This window comes from Moschus berezovskii, chromosome 6 (assembly GCF_049115385.1).
Source record: "Moschus berezovskii isolate FMDL1 chromosome 6, NW_MosBer_1.0, whole genome shotgun sequence".
NCBI classification, from domain to species: domain Eukaryota; kingdom Metazoa; phylum Chordata; class Mammalia; order Artiodactyla; family Moschidae; genus Moschus; species Moschus berezovskii.
Window position 1 is genome coordinate 38,511,696 of NC_142465.1, and position 20,142 is coordinate 38,531,837.

Here is a 20,142-nt window from a genome sequence, read left to right on the forward strand (position 1 = left end):
ATGGTGACTGCAGCCATGAAATTAAAAGACGCTTGCTCCTTCGAAGAAAAAGTTATGACCAACCTAGACAGCGTATTAAAAAGCAGAGACATTACTTTGCCAACAAAGGTTCGTATAGTCAGAGCTATGGTTTCTCCAGTGGTCATGTATGGATGTGAGAGTTTGACTATAAAGAAAGCTGAGTGCCGAAGAATTGATGCTTTTGAACTGTGGTGTTGGAGAAGACTCTTGAGAGTCCTTTGGACTGCAAGGAGATCCAACCACCATCCTAAAGGAAGTTAGTCCTGACTATTCATTGGAAGGTCTGATGCTGAAGCTCCAATACTTTGGCCACTTGATGTGAAGAACTGACTTATTGGAAAAGACCCTGATACTGGCAGTGATTGGAGGCAGGAGGAGAAGGGAACAACAGAGGATGAGATGGTTGGATGGCATCACTGACTCAGTGGACATGAGTTTGAGCAAGCTCTAGGAGTTGGCGATAGATGGGGAGGCCTGGCGTACTGCAGTCCATGGGGTTGCAAATAGTCAGACACGACTGAGTGACTGAACTGAACTGAAAATTATGAAATGATTATCACGGAAAGTTTAGTAAGCATCCATCACCTCATCTCCTATAGTTACAACATTAAAGAAATAGAAAAAAATTTTTCCTTGTGATAAGTCTTGGGATTTACTCTCTTAACACCTTTCAAGTGTAACATACAGGAGTGTTAATTACGTTTATCATGCTTGTACATTACGTCCCTAGTACTTAACTTATAACCAGAAGTTTGTACCTTTTGACTGCCTTCATCAGTCCCTCCTCCTGTCACCACTATCTGTTTTCTTTGAGTTTGGTTGTTTCTTTTTGAAATACAGTTGACCTAAAACACTGTGTTAGTTCCTGGTACACACATAATGATTTGGTGTGTCTATACATTTTAAAAAGATCACCATGATAAGTCCATTTACCAACTGTCGCTATACAAAGATATTGCATATTTATTGACTGTATTTTCTGCAAATCACCACTCTTCTGGATAGCATAGAGGATGATGCTTTTGGAAAAATGGTTTCAGCAAACTTGGGGTGAAAAGTAATTAGAAAAAATTGGATTCTGCATTATTGAAGGTTTACGAAGCCTTAACCAATTTATTATATACCCATATATTAATTTTTATTAGTTAAAAAAAAACTATGTCTATATTAGTTTGCTTGGGCAGCTATTAGAATTTATTACAAACTTGGTGACTTAAGGCCATAGAAACTTACTTCTTCACTGTTGTGGAGGTTAGACGTCTGCCTTTCTGGGTGCCTGATGTCATCTGCCAGCATTCAGAAGTTGTTTTGTGGAATTTGCTCAGCATTCAGATGTTCTTTCTGGAGAAGGCACTGGTACCCCACTCCAGGACTTTTGCCTGGAAAATCCCATGGACAGAGGAGCCTAGTAGGCTGCAGTCTATGGGGTCGCTACGAGTCGGACATGACTGAGCGACTTCACTTTCACTTTTCACTTGCATGCATTGGAGAAGGAAATGGCAACCCACTCCAGTGTTCTTCCTTGGAGAATCCCAGGGACAGGGGAGCCTGGTGGTCTGCCATCTATGGGGTCGCACAGAGTCGGACACGACTGAAGTGACCTTAGCAGCAGCAGCAAATGTTCTTTCAATGAATTTGTGGGGGAGAAAGTGGTCTCCCCGTCCTATTCCTCTGCCATCTTAGGACTGCCCCTGGAGGTTAGAAGTCTGAAGTCATGGTGTTGGCAGATCCTTGCTCTCTCTGTGGGATCTAGGGAAGATTGTTTCCTTGCCTCTTGCAGTAATTTCTGGTGGTTCGTGGCAGTCCTTCACATCCTTTGACTTGTAGCTGCATCTCTCGAATCTCTGCTTCTGTCTTCTTACGGTCTTGTGCTCTGTGTGTCTCTGTATCATTGTTTGTCTCTGATAAGGGCATATTCATTGGTTTTAGTGCCCACTCTAATCCAGTGTGATCTCATGTCAATCTTTCTTTAATTGTGTATGCCATGTCTATATTTCTAAGTGTCATATTCTGAGGTTCTCGGTGGACATGAATTTTTTTTGGTGGGGGGGTGACACTTTCAACCCACTACAAAGTCCAAAAGGGCTGTTTCAGTAATTCAGAAAAATTTTAAGTGGTAAGAAAACACTGTGACCCAGTTCTGATGCCCAGTTTGTGTTTTCCAAATAAAAGAACCAGGGCTCCTTGAAATAAATAAATGTTTCCAGGTTTGAAGTAGTAAATAAATAAGATATGCCTAGAACACTTTTTTCTAATAGAGCTCGAAGAAACTTTCAAAGCAGTGCTAAGATTATAACAAAAAGTCTCAAGCATCCAACTATACATTGAACAAGAATCAACTATAGATTCAATAAGAATCAACAATAGATTGGGTTCCCTCTAGCCAGAAATGGAACAATTTAAGCATCAAAAGGGGTGATAATATCCAGTAACTGTGAAGAGGAACAGTCATTGAAACCTGTCAGATTTGTCAAAGTTCATGAGTTCATCATGCTACCTTATCAGTAAATAAATAAGCAGACTAACTGGTCTATTTTAGAGGATGGTAGGAAGTTAACTCACTTTTTAATTTATTTTTTAATTGGTGGATTATTGCTTTATAATACTGTGTTGGTTTAGACTCATTTTTAAAGCCAGTATATGAAGGAAAGATACAAACATCTACCTTGTGTTTTTTATATAAGCTATACATCAAGGTAATTGAAAATGTACATCAATGTAAAGGAAAGTTCATTTCTTATAGAAATATTTCAGCAAATAATTGAAAATTATGGAATTTGAACATCAGCATTTTGTAAATGAACATCGCAGCATTTAGGCAGTGATCAGTAATTGAAAGTGAAAGTCATACAGTTGGGTCCAACTCTTTGCAACCCCATGGAGTATACAGTCCATGGAATTCTCCAGGCCAAAAGACTGTAGTGGGTAACGTTTCCCTTCCCCAGAGGATCTTCCCAACCCAGGGATCGAACACAGGTCTCCCACATTGCAGGTGGGTTCTTTACCAGCTGAACTACAAGGGAAGCCCAAGAATACTGGAGTGGATAGCCTATCCCTTCTCCTGCAGATCTTCCTGACCCAGGAATCAAACTGGGGTATCCTGCATTGCAGGTGGATTCTTTACCAACTGAGCTATCAGGGAAGATGTTATTAACCATTTCCTTATGGAAGTAAGTACAAATATACAATAGTGTGATGAAAGGGAAAAAAAAAAGAAATCCAAAAAACAAAACCTGCATCCAGTTAAGAAATCTAACTACTCATTTATAAGACATACAGAGACTGAGATGCATATTAAGTGACAAGGAGATAAATCAGCAAAACATAGAGACCACAGACAAATGACCTGATTTCTTCTGTCAAAAAATTGAAGGGAGTTTAGAAGTGGGAGTGGGAACCTGTAGATTAAAAGAGATGACAGAAACATTGAACCAGTCACAAGTGGATTATTTGAATCCTTATTCTAATATGTTGTAAAAGGAAAGTAAAATATAACTTTATGGACAGTTAAAATATCACCAAATGAAAAAAATACTATAGAATACACAGTTGCAAAAAGCTACATTAAGTCATTTTACAACTGCGGAGAAGGTAATGGCAAGCCACTCCAGTACTCTTGTCTAGAAAATCCATGGATGGAGGAGCCTGGTAGGCTGCAGTCTGTGGGGTCGCTAAGGGTCGGACACGACTGAGCGACTTCACTTTTCACTTTCACACATTGAAGAAGGAAATGGCAACCCACTCCAGTGTTTCTTACCTGGAGAATCCCAGGGAAAGGGGAGCCTGGTGGGCTTCTGTCTGTGGGGTCATACAGAGTCGGACATGACTGAAGTGACTTAGCAGCAAGCTGCAAAAAAAAAAAAAACCCCAATGCCTTACCTAAGTTATCCCTCTCTCAAAATAATGCCATTTATATTATAAACCACGAACTCCCCATCAAAAGACGGGAACTGCTTTTGTTAATTCATATATATATACATATATGACTGTATCACTTTGCTATCACTTAACTGTTAATGTTTATGGCATTGTGCTTTGTACCATTTATTAAATTTTAAAATTAAAAAAAATAAGAAAAAAATTAAGAATAACTTTATGGACAGTTGGAGAAAGTTGAACATTCAGTTCAGTTGCTCAGTCGTGTCCGACTCTTTGCGACCCCATGAGTCAGAGCACGCCAAGCCTCCCTGTTCATCACCAACTCCTGGAGTTCACTCAAACCCATGTCCACAGAGTCGGTGATGCCATCCAGCCATTTCATCCTCTGTCTTTCCCTTCTCCTCCTGCCCCCAATCCCTCCCAGCATCAGAATCTTTTCCAGTGAGTCATCTCTTCGCATGAGGTGGCCAAAGTATCGGAGTTTCAGCTTTAGCATCAGTCCTTCCAATGAACACCTAGGACCGATCTCCTTTAGAATGGACTGGTTGGATCTCCTTGCAGTCCAAGGGACTCTCAAGAGTCTTCTCCAGCACCACAGTTCAAAAGCATCAATTCTTTGGCGATCAGCTTTCTTCACAGTCCAACTCTCACATCCATACATGACCACTGGAAAAACCATAGCCTTGACTAGATGGACCTTTGTTGGCAAAGTAATGTCTCTGCTTTTTAATGTGCTATCTAAGTTGGTCATAACTTTCCTTCCAAGGAGCAAGCATCTTTTAATTTCATGGCTGCAGTCAGCAGCTGCAGTGATTTTGGAGCCCCCCAAAATAGTCTGACACTGTTTCCACTGTTTCCCCATCAATTTCCCCTGAAGTGATGGGACCAGATGCCATGATCTTAATTTTCTGAATCTTGAGCTTCAGGCCAACTTTTTCACTCTCCTCTTTCACTTTCATCAAGAGGCTTTTTAGTTCCTCTTCACTTTCTGCCATAAAGGTGGTGTCATCTGCATATCTGAGATTATTGATATTTCTCCCGGCAATCTTGATTCCAGCTTGTGCTTCTTCCAGCCCAGCATTTCTCATGATGTACTCTGCATATAAGTTAAATAAGCAGGGTGACGATATACAACCTTGACATACTCCTTTTCCTGTTAGGAACCAGTCTGTTGGTCCGTGTCCAGTTCTAACTGTTGCTTCCTGACCTGCATACAGGTTTCTCAAGAGGCAGGTCAGGTGGTCTGGTATTCCCATGTCTTTCAGAATTTTCCACAGTTTATTGTGATCCACACAGTCAAAGGCTTTGGCATAGTCAATAAAGCAGAAATAGATGTTTTTCTGGAACTCTCTTGCTTTTTGTATTTGGTAATAAGGAGTTATTGGATGTATTTTGTTTATTGATATCTTCCCCCAGAGAACATATCTTTTAAAGTTAGTTGTCTACTGAAATAGTTATGCATGAATATGATAGGATGTTTATAGTTTGCTTCAAAATTATTTAAGATAGTAATAAAATTAACAGTGGATATGAATTAATAATTGTGGAAACTGGGATATGGGTATAATCGGATTTATTTATAGTGTTCTACTTTGTGTTTGAAATTTTCTGTAATTAAAAAAAATGTACTCTGAGAGTTTAATTGGCCATTATCCTCTCATAGTGGTACATAAATAATTCAAGTTCTTAAGAAAAACTTGAATGAAATATAGTATATTAGCTTGTTTTTATGTTTTTTTTTCCTAGTAAGTTTTAAAGTTGTGAATAGTGATTCTGTTTTCTATGTGGCATTTTCCAGAGTATCAACGTAGTAATTGTAGTAAAGTACTTAGTATTTGATTGTCTTTGGCTGTAAACCACCTGATAATAAAAAGGTAACCGATCTATGGCTGTAAGAAACAGCAGAAACAAAGAGATGAATATAAAAGTAGAATAACTAAAAGTTAACAGTTAAATCTGTTCTGTAGATGTGATTTTTAATATTTTATGGAATGTTCAAAATCACTCATAATTATAAACTTTAAAACAGTTTTAAAAGGCTAAATATCTTGACCAGATCACAGAGTTGGAGCAGACAGAATTTGATCCAGTCTTCTGCTCCATATCTAATGCCTCTTCCCACTACAGAATATTACTAAAGCATGATTTTGTTACTCACCTTAAGCATCTCACTTTGTGGTTGTCTACAATCTTTATAACTCAAATTATTGCCTTTTTCTAATGGCTCAATATAGAGAGCCGAATGTCTGCTCCCTACTTAGCAGACCAGTTAACTTTGATTTTTTTGTGTATCCTTTCAGAAATATAATAGATAATAGTTTTTTATTTCTTAGACGAAAGTTTGTAAATCATAGCTTCATGAATAGCTGTAGAGCTTGAGTTTTAACCTTGAATTTTTGCATTAATTATGAGGTTTCTTGGATACTGTTTTATTAACAAAGTGCCTCATTAGAAAACTAAGAGAATCTGTAAATGTTACTTGGAATTGTCTGAAATGTTTAGGGGCACTAATGAACCTGTCATGCAAGAAGGAAGCAACCTTGGACTCTTAAATGTAGGCATTTGAACTGAGAAAGGAATTAAGATGAAAGGTATGGTGAAGGTAGAGTTAGTGGGAAGTTGTGCAAATTAAGTACATTTTAGTGTATTTATCCAGTTAGACTGAGTAGGAACCATGGTTGCCCAAAGGATAATTTAAATTTATTTTTATGAAAGAACTTCTTGAGTAAATATTGTCTTTTTATGGTAGATATCAGAAGCAGTGAGGTTTAGTGTCTAATTTTTTCAAGTTTTTCAAAGTGAGCAGGGGCTGTTCTTTGAACATTCATGTGTGATTTTCTCCTTTAGGTTGTTATATTTATATTATATGTACCAAAACTAATGAATAGATATATGAAATTGTGAAATTCTTTTATTTGGATTAGAAATTATTAGTATAACATTAGTTAAAACTCCAGCAGGCCTAATAGATAATTTTATTGGAAGTTGAACCATTTGGGTTTTGTATTAGTTTTTCTATTAAATCATCTGTGATTCTGATAAAATTGTATAAACTTTACTTTCTTCATTTAGTGAACCTGGTGTTGTCTCACTGTAAGTATTGTAAAACGTTAGCATACCTTTTGACAAATCTGATAAGAAAATGTCACTCTCATTCTTTAGTCATAGTAGATAACTGAGTTTCCATACTTCTTTTTTTTTTTTTTAACCTCCTTTATATACTTTGTTCTTGGAATGACCATCATAATCTTAGGTTTGGGCTAATAGTTTATAACTGATATAGTTTATAAAAACTATCCCCTTTTAAGACATTTCTTAACACTTCCATAAGTACATACTAAATCCGTGTAATTATGGCTTTGTTAATTTGGAATCAATTAATCAAATTTTAATTGGGTACCTGCCAGGTACTACTGGGCTCTAAGATCAGAGCCTTTATTTTACTAGTTTGTTTTGCATAAAAAGATGTTGTCATTGAAATATCTTTTCAGATATATTAAATGAAAAAAAATTAAGTTTCCAAATAAGCATAACAGATTGAGCACTTGTTTAATTCTCTGATCCCTCTCAGAACCCTACAGAAAAGTCCATAAAGGAATCAGAATAAAAATTTAAGCCACAAAACAGAACTGGAGAGAAGGACAACTGATGAAAGATGTCCACAAAATAGAAGCTTGAAAATGGTTGTTTGAGGTGCATATTAATAGTAAACTGTCTTAGTAGAAAGCTGAAACCCAAACCGCTCACGGAAAGTGACGTTGAGAATCAAATCAGTTCACACACCGAGAACCTTAGTCTTTGGTCTGGGGACCTACGTTACATCTGAAAGCAGGTGTATAGGGTGGTGCTGAAAACAGAATAGGTTAAAATTTGTAAAGGAGCAGTTTTTCCTGCAGATTTTTGGCTGTATAGGATAAGGGGAGTCTACCCAGGCAAACAGGCTTACTCTCTAAATGAGTAATTAAATCAGATTAAACTCTAGCACGAATGAGGGTAGGGGAAACAACAGTACAGAGAAGGAATTAAAGCAAATGTTGAGGTCTCTACCTCCCTACCCATGATCATTTCCCAAAGCTCTTGCAGTGTTGCTTGTTCCCAAAGTGGAAGATAGAAGATATCTTCCAGAATACTGTCTTTGCTTCAAAAGACTTGGAGATATTGCCATTTGGAAATCTTTGAATGAAACAGCCAGGTCTCTCTGCTTTGTCACCCTACTGTGAAACCCACAGAAAGGCACTGACCACACATCCACATTGTTCTCAGTCAGTATCTTAGTGCTCCACAGTCAAGGATCACCAGAGAGTGAGGGAGCCTCCAGGTAATAGAGATGGATACATAGACAAAGAAAAGGAACCTGTGGAACAAGCCCAGTGCTGGGAAACGGGGAGTTACTTGAAAATTAATATCCTCAGAGATAAGGAATATTTCATTAATGAGGTAAGAAAAGACTAAAAAAAGAAAAATTTTAGAAATTAAGAATATTATAGCTGAAGTTTAAAAAGTTGAATGGAAGTGGAAGATGAGTTGTAAACAGGGAATGAAGTACACTGATAGAATTCTCGACTCTGCATATATTTGAAGAGCTTCTAGAGAGAGAAGATAGACCACGTGTAAAGGAATGTTGCCAATAACAGATGAAGTAGTGGAGCACTACCTTGAAAATTCTGGGGAAAATAATTATTCTAGAAATTTGACGTACAACCAAACCATCAGTCAAGAGTTAGGGCAAAATAAAGACTTTTTTAAATACATTAAGAGCTCAAAAATTCATTCTCAAACATCCTTTCTCATTGTACTGGAGGATATGTCCGTGTCACTTAATGAGAAAGTAAACAAAGGAACAGTGTGAGACTCAGAAGAATGAGTTCCTAAAAGAACAGAAAAGAAGAAAAAAAATGATAAAATGAGTTCTGACCCAGGCAAAGGGGGGATTGCAGTAGAGGACAGTCCCAGAATGACAATTGAGCAGCAGCTTTTAGAGAGTACCAGTTCAAATTGGAGCAGGGCAGAGGAAAGGTGAGTGAGAGGAAAGGAGAGTGAGGAGCAAACCTGATGGATGAATTGATGTATTTGAATGTATTAAGAGATCTGTACTTTTGTTGTAGAGTTAGTTCCCTTAATGACAGATAATATAACATAAAAACAAGATGACACCACCCTTATGGCGAAAGTGAAGAAGAACCAAAGAGCCTCTTGATGAAAGTGAAAGAGGACAATGAAAAAGTTGGCTTAAAGCTCAACATTCAGAAAACTAAGATCATGGCATCTGGTCCCATCACTTCGTGTCAAATAGATGTAGAAACAGTGGCTGATTGTATTTTTTGGGGCTCCAAAATCACTGCAGATGGTGATTGCAGCCATGAAATGAAAAGACGCTTACTCCTTGGAAGGAAAGTTATGACCAACCTAGACAGCATATTAGAAAACAGAGCCATTACTTTGCCAACAAAGGTCTGTCTAGTCAAGGCTATGGTTTTCCCAGTAGTCATGTATGGATGTGAGAGTTGGACTGCGAAGAAAGCTGATCGCCAAAGAATTGATGCTTTTGAACTGTGGTGTTGGAGAAGACTCTTGAGAGTCCCTTGGACTGCAAGGAGATCCAACCAGTCCATTCTAAAGGAGATCAATCCTGGGTGTTCATTGGAAAGACTGATGCTGAATCTGAAAGTCCAGTACTTTGGCCACCTGATACGAACTGACTCATTTGAAAAGACCCTGATACTGGGAAAGGTTGAGGGCAGGAGAAGAAGGAGACGACAGAGGATGAGATGGTTGGATGGCATCACTGCATCAATGGACATGAGTTCGTGTGAACTCCAGGAGTTGGTGATGGACAGGGAGGCCTGGCGTGCTGCGGTTCATGGGGTCGCAAAGAGTCGAACATGACAGCGACTGAACTGAATGGAAAAACAAGAAAAAGCCATCATTAACCATAGGAAAAGGAAGAAGTTGTACAAAAAAAGTAATTTTAATTCAGTACATGGTCTAGCTGAGAATGTTTTTATAGTTATGATAATGGAACATTGCTTACATAAAGTGTTGATGTATCAAAAAAGAATATTTGGAGACTTCCCTGGTGATCCAGTGATTAAGATTCTGTGCTTCCCCTGGTGGGGTCAGTTCCTCATGTTGCACAGTACAGCTAAAAAACATTTGTGGAGGAGCTGAAGTCTGTCTTCTGGAGGAAAAAAAGATATTTTTTTTAAAAAGGGAAATATCTGAAACCAAAAATAAGAAGATAGAGTAGTGTCTATATCTTTCTCATTGTGTCCAATTCTTTTGTGACCCTGTGGGCTGTAGCCCTTAGGCTCTTCTGTCCATGGATTTTTCCTGGCAAGAATACAGGAGTGGGTAGCCATTCCCTTTTCCCGGGGATTTTCCCAACCGAGGGATTTAACCCTGGTCTCCCTGTTTACCGTCTGAGCCACCAGGAAAGCCCAGAGTAGTATGAACATGTGATGGGTGCTTTGGTGGAGCTCAATTAAGAATGAGAATTGCTGTAATTTTTTTAAAAAATAATCCAGAAGTGCTGTTTGACTTCTTAAAGTATGTCTATGCATTACTTTGATACAAATGAAAAGATGTATCACTGTTGTCCAAAGGATAGATTAGTAAGTGAACATGTGAAATGATCTCTAGGAAACCACAGTTTAGACAAATCCACAATTGGAACTGCTCGATAATTACCTGAGAATTACCCAGAAATATGTGATAGAGCTTTGGTACTAGATTTTCATACTTAGCATTGGCCAGAAAACTAACAGTGCTTCCCGTAGAGAGCATTTCATCTAGTGGTGGCTTCCCAATGGAGGCTTCTAAGTGAAGGAATGCTGTGTAAACTGTATGTACTTCTTCAGTATTGAGTGAATAAAAACCAGATTGAGAACAACTCAGCACCCTTAGGGCTTAAAAACTACAGTGTACCTACAATGTAGCTTTTCTCGGTCTAGTTGAATGAAATTGTTGTTTCTGAGATTGTGGTTGGGTACCTCTCAAACATTTTTATTCCTGCCTTTTTTAATCATTAAAAAAAAAATCAGTATCATCTTTTAAATGTATAATGAGGGGTAAGAAGATAAGTTCTTGGAACTCCAGCAGCACTCCTCTCCCCAATCAGTTCAGTTCAGTCACTCAGCCGTGTCCGACTCTTTGCAACCCCATGGACTGCAGCACGCCAGGCTTCCCTGTCCATCACCAACTCCCAGAGTTTACTCAAACTCACGTCCATTGAGTCGGTGATGTGATCCAACTATCTCATCCTCTGTCACTCCCTTCTCCTCCTGGCCTCAATCTTTCCCAGCATCAGGGTCTTTTCCAGTGAGTCACTTCTTCGCATCAGGTGGCCAAAATATTGGGGCTTCAGCTTCATCAGTCCTTCCAATGAACACTCAGGACTGATCTCCTTTAGGATGGACTGGCTGGATCTCTTTGCAGTCCAAGGGACTCTCAAGAGTCTTCTCCAACACCACAGTTCAAGAGCATCAATTCTTTGGCGCTCAGCTTTCTTCACAGTCCAACTCTCACATCCATACATGACCACGGGAAAAACCATAGCCTTGACTAGATGGACCTTTGTTGGCATAGTAATGTCCCTGCTTTTTAATATGCAATCTAGGTTGGTCATAACTTTCCTTCCAAGGAGTAAGCATCTTTTAATTTCAAGGCTGCAATCACCATCTGCAGTGATTTTGGAACCCAGAAAAATAAAGTCTGACACTGTTTCCACTGTTTCTCCATCTGTTTGCCATGAAATGATGGGACCAGATTGCCATGATCTTAGTTTTCTGAGTGTTGAGCTTTAAGCCAACCTTTTCACTCTCCTCTTTCACTTTCATCAAGAGGCTCTTTAGTTCTTCTTCAGTTTCTGCCATAAGGGTGGTGTCATCTGCATATCTGACGTTGTTGATATTTCTCCCGGCAGTCTTGAGCACAAGTCCAGCTTGTGCTTTCTCCAGCCCAGCGTTTCTCATGATGTATTCTGCATATAAGTTAAATAAGCAGGGTGACAATATACAGCCTTGACAAGTACTCCTTTTCTTATTTGGAACCAGTCTGTTGTTCCATGTCCAGTTCTAACTGTTGCTTCCTGAGCTGCATACAGGTTTTTCAAGAGGCAGGTCAGGTGATCTGGTATTCCCATCTCTTTCAGAATTTTCCACAGTTTATTGTGATCCACACAGTCAAATGCTTTGGCATAGTCAAGTCAGTAAAGCAGAAATACATGTTTTTCTGGAATTCTCTTGCTTTTTCAATGATCCAGTTGTTGGCAATATGAAAATGTCCTCTTCCCAGTATGAAATGTCATTTGTTACAGCTGTTCTGGGTGGGACATGTGTGATAGATGAGTACTAGCATGAAACCAAACAGCTGTTGTATAGTAACTTAAAAGAAAGTTATTATGCTGTTAAGTAGAAAGTAGGCTATTACCAACTGGACTGGCGAAAGAAACCCAAAATACTTTTGATCTTGCAGTAGCAGGAACTTGGCTTCCCAGTTAGACTGATTTATTTTGAACAAAGTTAGATTGGCCTTTGTGAGACTAGCTTGGTTAGAGATTGAAAGACCAGTTGTCATTTGTACTGTAGGCTTTACCCAGAGTTCTGAGGAGAGAGCAGTGGCAGTATCAGCAGCAGTTTATTGCAGACAAGTGTATTGTATTCATAGGTGGAGATGACTAATAAGACAGACTTCATGGTAAAGAAAAACCAAGAGCAGTAATCTTTAACAGTTTTTGTGGTTAGCAGGAGCTATTTGTCCTTTATCCTTAACCTGGAAGAACGTACTTTAGAAATGGACATGTAAAACCAAAAAATACGTTGTAAGCAATACAACCAAAAACATTGCTATAGCAGAAAGCTGTTTTAATCAAGACTTCTACTTCTCCTAATTCCATACAATTTGAGGAGGATGGTGAGGGTACTTATTGAAGTTGGTGATTAAATGGTACTTTATGGTTGACAAGGGCCGATGGTTTCAGTTCCCCTGGTCAGCTCCTACTTGAGGTGAGTTAATAGTCCTTGTTGTTTAGGTCGTAACTGGAAAGGACATATTAAGTGTATTATTGATATTAAATAATATGATTTCTTTTATATGCCTAATATTAAAAGACAGTTTAAGTTTGCACATAGTGCCAGAACATATTGACTAAAATTTTGGTACTTAATGCTCTAAACATAGCAATTTTACATGCTTCATTAGTTTTCTGTATTGTGGCCTTTTATATTTTCCTTTTGTCTGTGGCTTAGCAGGATAAAACTAGCATTTTGAAAAATTATAGAAATGCAAGTACTATTAATTTAAATGCAATTTTTATACATATTTTAACCTCTTGTCAATATGCCAGTATCCGTACTGGTTTAAAACCTTTTTAAAAAAATTAAGGCAAGATCTTTTTGTGTCTTTGTACAGGAAACTCTAAATACAATGAAATGGGAGGAAAGAAAAATTCAATAATAAAGACAAATAAGGTTTGTTGAAATAAAGAAAAAATATTTTTCTTAGATAATAACAATTTATGGTTGTTTGGTACGTAACTCTGGTGCCTCAGGTACATCAAAATATTTAAATGTAACTATGTCCTACTCTTACGGAAGGGTTTTTGTTGTTTCTTTTTTTTTTGGCTGTTTCACCAACCTCATTTTATTTTTCTAGCCTCGAAGATCAAATCCATGTACAAATCAGTGCTACAGAAATTTTTTCTCCAATGTCTTTTCTTCTAGTAGTCACACTGGAGAATCTTCTTTTGCCTGTACAGCTTACTGGTTAGTATTTTTTACTTTTAATTTATGCTTTTTTATATTTGATGTTTTATTTATTGCAGTTAACTTCTGGTAGAAATTTAAACTTGGCTCAGCAACATTATGAAAGCCCATGTTGTTTTTTGTTTTTGTTTTTTTGGCAAATAAAGAGAACCTTATTTTGTGACCATCTATTATTCAGTGATTGCTAGTGGACTTCCTTTCCCTTAATAATAAATTAAGTTGTACACAAGGTTTTTATATGATACAGAAGTAGGCTAGTTGTTAAGCTGTTAAATATTGGGGGTACCCTTTCAGAGTAGACCCAGTCATTTTTTAATCCATTGTGACTATGATAGATACTGTGTAGATTTTTGTGGAATTTGAAGATTAAGTTGAGGTTTAAAAATAATGGACCTGGTTGAATAACCAAGACAGATTAAGATTGTGATTTAACTTTAAAGATTGGCAAGGTACCAAAGAAAACAATTACATTTGAGTAGCCTTTTAAAAAACTGAACTCTGCCTATTTTGGGTTATAGAAATAACCATGCCTCCTTTATTTTCTTCCTGTGTCTTATACGTAGTTGCAGATGGCAAACTATTACACTTAGAATTTTGGCTAGAACTGCTCTTTGCAGCTTTGGTTCATGGGAAAGAAATAGTGTTACTTCTTTTTTTCAACAGTAATAATGTTAGTCTGAATTGACTTTTTAAAAGTGGTCACAAGTCAAATTAGTTCCATTTTTATTTGTAATATAAAAATTTAAGTTACGTTAGGAATGGGTCCATTTTGAAAAGTGTTTAGATAGAAAGTTTCTTTTTTTTTAATGTGACTTATAATGCTGGATATGAAATTTTCTGTTATTTATGATAAAACCCAGTTGTTATTCTGAACTTAAAATTTTGGAAATCTGATGAGAATCTAAAATTTATCTTTTAGTACAGAATTTATAGAAGTCAATGAGATCAGTGCTTTGATTAGGCAGAAGAGACAGGAACTGGAATTGTCATGGTTTCCTGATACATTACCTGGAATTGGAAGGTAAAAAAAATTGTTTAAATGCTAATGTGTGCATAAGATAATAATATCTTATATACAGAGATATTCAATATTTATGTTTCTAAGAAAGTTTTGTTTAATTAAACCTTGGTGTTTCAGATGCCTAATGAAGGGTCTCTATTTAAGGAACCCCTTGAAAAATAAAGAATATTGTATTTATTTGTTTAATAAATGTAAATATTTGATTTCTTTCACAGGGAGAACACCTAAATGATAAGATTCATTATTAGTAATAGCATTAGATCTTTCATCCTTCTGTTATCTTTTCCTCCATTCCAGTCTTCCCTGTATGCTGTTAGCTGAAGCATTGCTTTTGTCACGGCACTTCCATCTCCGAAGTGTTATTCTAAACAACTGCTTGATCAAGTCTGTATTTTGCCCTGGCATTCATGACTCTATATAGCCTAGCCTTTTCTCTCTTAGTGTATGCCCGGAAACTATTAGCACATTGCTAGCTAGGTACATGATATGTACTTAAAGATTAAGTTCCTTGCCAGAGTTTTATATTCATTCCTATAACTATAACTTTTATATATCACTGTAATGGAGTTCTGCATAGGGCCTTCATCCTCTAGGAGTAACAGTGGAATACAAATAAGTAAAATTAGACAAAGTCCAGATATGTAAAATATGAAATTTTCCCTTAGAGCTGTATATTTTTGTGTATGTGAAAGTTGCACATTGTTTTTCAAGCTTCTTTCTTTCTCCAGAATCTCACCTTAGACTGGATGAAATAGTCTTTTGTTAGGAGACCTGACTGAACAAATATGAGTCAGGAGTAGGAAGAAGCTGAGAGTGGATTCGGTGTGACTGTAGTAACTGGGGTCTTAGCAGGTCCATAGGGATCCTGGGAACTTTGAAGAGCCATCGTTCTCAGATGGAGGAATTTTAGCATATAACATAGCAATAGAAATCAGTTTTGGTTCTTTTTTCCTTTTTAAAAATGTATTTTGATATTTTTGGCCTTGATATATACCATAAAGGGCTTCCCTGGTGGCTCAGAGGTTAACGTTTCTGCCCCCAATGCGGGAGACCCGGGTTCGATCCCTGGGTCGGGAAGATCCCCTGGAGAAGGAAAATGGTAACCCACTCCAGTATTCTTGCTTGGAGAATCCCATGGATGGAGAAGCCTGGTAGGCTACAGTCCACGGGGTCGCAAAGAGTCGGACACGACTGAGCGACTGAACAGAACAGAACAGAACAGAACAGAACATATACCATAAAACATAAAGAAGTCTAATAAAAAATTCAGAATTCAAGTGATGTAGCTTTCCTTTCAGTTTTTGTTATGTTTTTATTTATTTATGGACTGATTCCCCTTTGACCTTGCTAATTTCTTTAAAACCTGATCCGATTAACTCAACTAAATTATATTTTTGGATTCCTGGAAATAGGATGGGGAACAAGGGTCAGGAAGGTGCTTTCTAGGATGGTGGAAATGTTCTATTTCTTGTTTGGGGTAGTGGTTATACAGGTATATGTATACATTGGTCAAAAGTCATCACACTATGCACTTAAATCTGTACATTTCATTTGTGTATTTTATTTATCTAAGTTGGTTATTTTTAAAGTAGTGAAAAAAAGTTAAAATTCTTGACAAAATAATTGCATTAACTTATTTAAATGAGAATAAACTACTATATGTTAAGTTGCCCTTGATAACACTTTGCTATTAATTTATTGAAAAAGCATGCTTTTAGAAAGTTTTTTATATTTTTATTTTTTGTAGCCAGTTGGTAACCATCTTGGTTACTATGAGTAACCTTGAATTTACATTTTTAGCTGTTTGGCTAAAAAAATAATTTAAGCACCTATATTTTAATATTGCTAGCTTATTTGGAAAATTAATACTTTTAAATTGCTGGTTTTATTATTTAAACAAAAATGTCTTTATTTTGTTTTAAATTTTCAGAATTAGTTTTATACCCTGGAATACTGAAATGGAAGTCCTTCCTCTCATTTCTTCTGTGTTGCCAAGAACTATTCTTCCAACAAGTACCATATCTTTAGAAGATTTTGGTAAAGTTTTTTAATTTATTTCTAGTTAAAAAAAAAATTACTAAGCTGCTTTTAATCTCCTGAAAAGTATAAGTGTTGATGACTTAGAAATGCTGTAAAATAAGGTATAGATAATGAGTCCTAGATATTTCTATAAATATTTGTACAGTGATTTGACTTTAAACTTGTTGCAACTAGAAAATCCTTTTACTTTAAGAAATTGCAACTTTATGTCTTTGAGGAGCTGATTAGAAGATTCCTTTCTTTTTAGGGATTCAGTGTTCAGACCACTGATTTTTAGAAGTAATACCTCCTATGAATTGTGAACAAATAGTTAGAGTCTTTACTATTTGTGGATAGCTGTTGTGTCCTGCTTTTGCCTAGGTAATAGTGATTCATAAAGCAAATGGCAATTAACAGACCAAACATTTTCTTTTGTCTTTTTCACTATAGAATTGCCCACATGGATTCAAATCTTGGGATAACTCATTTCAGTAGCTTTCAAAAATTGGTATTACTCAGATGTTAGTAGCTATGCATTTATTAATAATTTGATTCATAAGTATATTTTGTTTCACTCTGTTAGAGATGTCTATTTTATGCTAAAATCAGGTGAAGCCAAATTCTTATCACTTGATGAAACATATACTTTCTCTTTTTGTATACTGCTAGGAACTTCTTGGAAAGGCTATGCATTAGCACATACTCAAGAAGGGGAAGAGAAGAAGCAAACTTCTGGTACCTCAAACACCAGAGGATCAAGACGAAAACCTGCAGCAGCAACTCCTACAAGAAGATCTACACGTAACACAAGAGCTGAACCAGTCAGTCAGTCTCAGAGATCCCCAGTATCAAATATTTCTGGGTGTGATGCCCCAGATAACAACAATCCATCTGTAAGTGTTTCCTCTTCAGGTGAGTCAGAGAAGCAAACAAGGCAGGCTCCAAAACGGAAGTCTGTAAGAAGAGGAAGAAAACTACCTTTGTTGAAAAAGAAACTTCGAAGCTCTATGCCTCCCCCTGAAAAATCATCTTCCAGTGATTCAGTTGATGAAGAAGTAGCAGAACCTGACATACCACCTGAGCTAGAGAAAGAACACCAATCAGATGTAGAAAGTACTAACACTGTGCAGATAAATGTAGAAAATGAGTCTGCCAGTGGCTTAAGAAATTGCAGTGAGCCATTAAAAGAGAGTGAAGAATGTACTGAGACCCATGATACAGAGGAAAGAGTAGAAACTTTGCATTCTGAGTCTGATACCCAGGATCCTCCTGTGTTGTTTGGAGGGGAGGAGGAGGTCCACAAACTTGAGAATATGGGTATAGAAGCTAATGTTTTATGTGTGGAAAGTGAGATTTCTGCAAGCACTTCCAAAAAAGGAAGTGATCCATTGGAAAATCAGGACCCAGTAGCTGAACCTTCAAAATCAGAAATAAAAGCAGATATATGTATAGATCATGCTGCAAATGATTCTCTTACGTGTTCAGGATCTGAATTTGAAGTATACCAACCTGCATCAAGCTTAGGTGAGTTACCTGAGAATGCAGAGTCAATAGTTAATGAAGAAAAAGTTATGGAGAGTCCTGTAGTAAAAATTATTGATCATAGAGATTCTACAGTAAAAACAGAACAGCTTATTGACAGTCCCAAATTAGAATCTTCTGAGGGTGGAATTATACAAGCAGTGGACAGAAAATCTATTGAGAGTTCAGAGGTTCATTTGCTTGGGCATGTTGAAAATGAAGATGCAGAAATAATTGCAACATGTGATACTTCAGGGAATGAAACTCTCAGTAGTATTCAAGACTCTGAAAATAGTTTATTAAAAAAAAATCTTGACACCAAATTGGACAAATCTTTAGAAGAAAAGACTGAATCTTTGGTGGAACATCCCAGATCTACAGAATTGCCTAAAAGTCATGTTGCACTGATTCAGAAGCATTTTAGTGAGGATAATAATGAAATGATACCTATGGAATGTGATTCATTTTGCAGTGACCAGAATGAATCTGAAATCGAACGATCTGTAAATACTGATGCTAAACAAGTAAATGAAAATTCTGTGGAGCACAGTTCCCAAAAGAATATGTCATCTTTTGATCCTGCAAATGAAAAGGTTGAAACTGTATCTCAACCATCTGAAAACCCAGTAGATGTGACAGATAAAGCCAAAAAGCCTCGTACGCGAAGATCTAGATTTCACTCTCCTTCTACAACTTGGTCTCCCAACAAAGACACTGCCCGGGAAAAGAAGCGGTCTCAGTCTCCATCTCCCAAAAGAGAAACTGGAAAAGACAGCAGGAAGTCTCGATCACCGTCTCCTAAGAAAGAATCTGTTAGAGGACGGAGAAAATCTCGTTCTCAGTCCCCAGCAAAGGATAGTGCAAGAGAAAGGAGGAGGTCTCAGTCTCGGTCTCCAAAAAGAGATAGTGCTAAGGAAGGCAAAAGATCTGAGTCACTCTCCCCCAAAAGAGAGAACAGAAGATCTCAGTCCAGAGTGAAAGAATCCTCCCCAAGAGAAAAATCCAGGTCCCGGAGCAGAGAAAGAGAGAGTGATAGAGATGGGTCGAGGAGAGACCGAGATAGAGAAAGGAGAATGAGAAGGTGGTCTCGATCCAGATCACGGTCGAGGTCACCATCAAGATCTAGAACAAAAAGTAAGGGTTCATCATTTGGTAGAAATGACAGGGACAGTTACTCTCCTCGATGGAAAGAAAGATGGGCAAATGATGGTTGGAGATGTCCACGAGGGAATGATCGATACAGAAAGAGTGACTCAGAGAAACAGAATGAAAATACAAGAAAAGAAAAAAATGACATCAGTCCAAATGCTGATGATTCAAATTCTGCTGACAAACATAGAAATGACTGTCCCACTTGGATAACAGAAAAAATAAATTCTGGGCCTGATCCGAGGACCAGAAATCCAGAAAAGTTAAAAGATTCTCATTGGGAAGAAAACAGAAATGAGAATTCAGGGAATTCTTGGAATAAAAACTTTAGTTCAGCTTGGATGTCTACCCGTGGTAGAGGTAACCGTGGTAGAGGTAACCACAGAGGCGGTTTTGCCTATGCAGATCAGAATGAAAACAGGTGGCAAAACCGAAAACCCCTCTCAGGGAATTCAAATAGTTCAGGGAATGAGACTTTCAAGTTTGTGGAGCAGCAGCCCTATAAACGGAAAAGTGAGCAAGAGTTCTCCTTTGATACACCAGCCGATAGGTCGGGGTGGACGTCTGCATCAAGTTGGGCTGTGAGAAAGACTCTGCCAGCAGATGTACAGAACTACTACTCGAGACGAGGCAGGAGTTCTTCAGGTCCACAGTCTGGATGGATGAGACAAGACGAGGAAACAGCTGAACAGGGTAACACGTTTATTTATCAACACTTTTATTTGACTAAGGAGATTATAAGTTTAATATCTTATTTGTATGAATTGAAGT

At 37.5% G+C, this 20,142-nt stretch overlaps 1 protein-coding gene across 4 annotated transcripts in view; it reads left to right on the forward strand.

Annotated features, from left to right (window-relative positions):
- SCAF11 (SR-related CTD associated factor 11) overlaps positions 1-20,142 on the forward strand; it is a 90,594-nt gene that overhangs the window by 65,400 nt on the left and 5,052 nt on the right. For all 4 annotated transcript variants that reach the window (XM_055394040.2, XM_055394042.2, XM_055394041.2 and 1 more), the window contains 5 exons: positions 13,309-13,367; positions 13,552-13,661; positions 14,581-14,682; positions 16,613-16,719; positions 17,371-20,064. In XM_055394040.2, the coding sequence (XP_055250015.2) occupies positions 13,309-13,367; positions 13,552-13,661; positions 14,581-14,682; positions 16,613-16,719; positions 17,371-20,064 (3,072 nt within the window). The remainder of the gene's footprint in view (positions 1-13,308; positions 13,368-13,551; positions 13,662-14,580; positions 14,683-16,612; positions 16,720-17,370; positions 20,065-20,142) is intronic.